At 49.1% G+C, this 3,904-nt stretch overlaps 1 protein-coding gene across 1 annotated transcript; it reads right to left on the bottom strand.

Moving 5' to 3' along the window:
• Nucleotides 1–1,474: 1,474 nt before the first annotated feature.
• Nucleotides 1,475–3,681, bottom strand: ASCL1 (achaete-scute family bHLH transcription factor 1). The gene is made up of 2 exons (XM_030323526.1): nucleotides 2,926–3,681; nucleotides 1,475–2,563 (listed from the first exon to the last, which is right to left on the bottom strand). The coding sequence occupies exon 1, from the start codon at nucleotides 3,679–3,681 to the stop codon at nucleotides 2,974–2,976; it is 708 nt and encodes a 235-aa protein (XP_030179386.1). The 3' UTR covers nucleotides 1,475–2,563; nucleotides 2,926–2,973.
• Between the last annotated feature and the right edge of the window lie 223 nt (nucleotides 3,682–3,904).

Raw genomic sequence — 3,904 nt, 5'->3', positions numbered from 1 at the left:
AATGACTTGCTACACTTTCTTTGCATACCTTATCTGGAAACTTGCAAAGGAGCTAAATTAAAAGAAATTGGGGGGGGGGGGACCCCAGCTCTGGTCCTCCAAATGAGAAGATAAAAATAAAAGCAGGCATCACAAAGGCATTACTTCCCTCAAGTAAGCTCTAAATTGGCCCACTGCTGGCAGAAAGTCCGATTATTTATGGCGATGAGGAATTTACTGATTTTTTTTCCCCTTAATTACGCTCATCTCTTTGAAAAGGACTGAAGCTTCAATGTGCATTCTATAGAGGGTCATTTACCAAAATGACATCAGACGCTGTGGCGTGCTCCGTGCATCGCGGCTTTAAAAAATGATTATTCTGTGCACTAAATGGTATAGATGTACCAACACAGACTAGATTTTTAACTCTGGAAGACATGCTGGCTCTCCGTTCTTTGTTGGGTTTTGTAAGATGCATTTTGCGCTAGGCTTTCCGCTTGGCTGGAGACACGCAAACTGAATCTGCAAGTAATGCAGGCAGCGAGCGAAGAGCCAACGAGAGAGGGGGTAGGATTCTGATCACGTCCTTGCTAACTGACAAGAAGCAAGCCAGCCAAAAACCCACCAATTTCTTTTTGAATCTTGGTAATTGGGTACTTTTACACGCAGCTCACGCTATTCGGATAGAGTCACAAACGTAGATAGGCCAGTGTCTCAAAGCGACCACACATTTCTAAGGCTTTTATTCATTTAAATCTAACTCCTTCTGCAGAGAATTCATATCATAGGTGCTCCTTACTTAAAATCAATATGGGAAGTGTGTGGAGTGGGGAAAAGGAACAGAAAATGTGTGCCTAGCCTAGAAGTGAAGGAAGAACACACCCACCACTGGGAGCACAGCAAAGACTGCCTCCCCCCCCCTGCCCTGCACAAGCTCCAGTACCAGCAGCTATACCCCACCCCTAATATCCATTATCTCATCCAGCTTTTCCATGGTTTCACAATGAGAAACTCTCCAAATGGGGCTAAGGGTTAGAAAGTGAAGGTGAGGATCCTCTCCTTCCAGTTCATTTTTCTGGGAGATTTTTTAAATATACAATCATGTCATCAAAAGACATTGCAGTCATTACTCACCACCTGTTCTCTAGGTGTGTGTGTGTGTGTGTGTGTGTGTGTGTGTGTGTGTGTGTGCACGCTTGCGCGTTTGCAGCATAAAAGTGGAAGAAAGTTGTCTTTACTTACCTATCTTTTCCCTCTACATTTGTCATAGAGTCACCTTGGGTAGGACTGGTTATAGCACTTATCTTTGTCAATTCTGCCACTTAGCATGCTGTATACCACCCTCTTCTCCCCCACCCACTCCTCCCCTTTGGCATTTCGAAAATAACTTGTACAGGGACTGTGGAGTCAAGGAAGACGTGGAGGAGGCTGATTATTTTCATTTGTAAAAAAAGAAAAAAGTTTTATTACGAAACTAGTTTGTATAAAACAGGGTTATACACGTTTCTTGTAAGTCTGTAATAAAACAGTAAGGAAAAAAAAAGGCAGTGATAGAAATTTCCCAAAAGGCAACCTATCAAAACCAACTGGCTGCCACTTTACGTTTGGACAGTAGCTGCATAAACTTTGTTCTTCTTGAACAGTATTTAATAACATCATTAATACATTAACAAAGTTTCTATAAAGTAAGACACATTGGTGCTGAAGTACATCTGGTGGCCTCTTGATCTCACCTGTGAGGAGAGTTCTTTACAAAACCACGTGGGGAAAATGGCAGTTGTAAGGTGAACTACACATCTAAGATAGGCAGAGGTAATAGCATTACATGTTAAAGTATCAAGATATACACATTTTAAACCATTTGTACAAAACTCTATAAATTTTTTCTCTCTTTCTCTCTTATGTACAAAAATATCTTAATATATCCCCAAACTGGTTAGGATAGATACAAATAGATTTTTCTTATAATAAAAAAATTCACAAAAGATTGGAAGCATTCTATGATGAAAATGGTAGAAAAGATGCTGTGAGGAAATGGGGTTTGGGGAGACCCCCCCGGGGAGGATCTGGGTTTCAAAGGACTGAGTATAGCATAATTTCACTGCAGACAAATGTCCACAGCATATTGGGATGGGGATAATGAGAAGAAAGACACCAACCCATTTCTACAGGGCTTAGAACTGCACTTTCAGAGAGGGCGGGGAGGTGAGGGCACCCTAGCAAGTGCTTTCAGTTCTGCCTGTTACTGGTGGGTGGGAGTTTTCTCTAGGGCTGTGCTGCTCCCTTCCGCCAGGAGCCCACTGCTTTTGCACGCAAGCTGCATTCTGCACTTTGACTCAGGTCCTAGTCACCCTTCATATCTCCGTAAAGAATTGGGAGTGCAAAGATAGAGTTCGGAGCGCATCCCTGTTTCGAGAGAGCCTTGCTTCTCAGGCATGCGCTGCTTAGTTGGTCTTGCGGTTGGTTGCCTGAATTTATTTTTTTCTTTCCTTCTTCTCTTCTTTTTTCTTTTTTTTTTTTTCCTCCCTTCCAACATCGCTGACAAGAAAGCACTAAAGATGTAGGTTGTGCGGTGACCCTATAACTTGAGAAGAAGGGGAGAGGTTAGTATGAACTTGGAGGCTGGCAGTGGGGGAAAGTGGAGGTTTGAGGGAGGATCTGTCAGGTGCAGCACCTCTTTTGACAGGTCCCAGTACTCGGTTCTCCATCGTTCGCAAACCGCCCCCCCCCCCCGTTATCCCTCCCTCCAGCCACTCTTAGAGGCCAATACTGAAACTAACAAACCAGGGTTTGAAACCGACAAACTTTAAATTAATTTACAAATTCTTTAAATCGACCCCCTCCCCCCCATCTCCGTGGAGACAGTCCCCCTCCTACAGACACTAAGACGGAGGAAAAAGAATGAAGGTAAGAATATCACACTGTTCACTCCCAAATGCAACCTACCTGCTTCCAAAGTCCACTCGCACCGGGGCCGGGACAAGGCCGATCCCCTCAGAACCAGTTGGTGAAGTCGAGCAGCTCTTGCTCCTCGGGGCTGAGTGGGTCGTAAGAGCCCTCGTCGGACGAGTAGGAGGAGACCGGCGAGCCGGCCATGGAGTTCATGTCGTTGGAGTAGTTGGGGGAGATGGTGGGCGACAGGACGCCAGCCTGGAAGGCGGCGCTCACCGCGTCGTGTTCGTCCAGCAGCTGCTGTAGCGCGCGGATGTACTCGACCGCGGAGCGCAGCGTCTCCACCTTGCTCATCTTCTTGTTGGCCGCGCCGTTGGGGACGTGCTCCCGGAGCGTGGCAAAGCCCAGGTTGACCAGTTTGACGCGGTTGCGCTCGCGCTCGTTGCGGCGCGCCACGGCGGCCGGCTGCTGCTGCGGCAGGCTGTAGCCGAAGCCGCTGAAGTTGAGCCGGCGTTTGCAGCGCATCAGTTCGGGCGAGGACGAGCGCTGTCGCTTGACTTGCTTGGACGCTGACTTGTGACCGCCCCCTGAGGGCTGGCCGTCGGCCGCCGGGCTCAGCTGCGGCGCCTGCTGCTGCTGCTGCTGCTGCTGCTGTGCGCTCTGCGCCGCCGCCGCCGCTGCCGCCGCCGCCGCCGCCGCGGCCGTGGCAAAGAAGCAGGCTGCGGGCGGCAGGAAGGGCTGCTGCGGCTGCGGCTGCGGCTGCGGCTGCTGGCCGGCGCCGCCGCTCTCCATCTTGGCAGAGCTCTCCATGCGCAGCGGCCGCCAAAGAGTCGCCGAAGGGGAGCAAGCGGGGACGCGAGGTGCGGGCGCGCGAGGGGACACAGACAGGACTTGGGTGCACGAACAGAGAGGGAAACAAGGGGAGAGATGAAGAGGCAGCCCGGAGGGAAGTTAAAAAAACAAAACAACAACAAAAAAAAAACAAACAAAATCCCGGGGAGACTTCTTTGGGTGGGAGCAGCGAAGGTGCAAA

This window comes from Lynx canadensis, chromosome B4 (genome assembly GCF_007474595.2).
Source record: "Lynx canadensis isolate LIC74 chromosome B4, mLynCan4.pri.v2, whole genome shotgun sequence".
Taxonomy (NCBI): Eukaryota; Metazoa; Chordata; class Mammalia; order Carnivora; family Felidae; genus Lynx; species Lynx canadensis.
This window is presented reverse-complemented; position numbering and strand designations above follow the sequence as displayed.

What these genes read in the sequence shown, in the direction of transcription:
- ASCL1 (XM_030323526.1), bottom strand. Translation starts at nt 3,681, where the DNA reads ATGGAGAGCTCTGCCAAGATGGAGAGCGGCGGCGCCGGCCAGCAGCCG.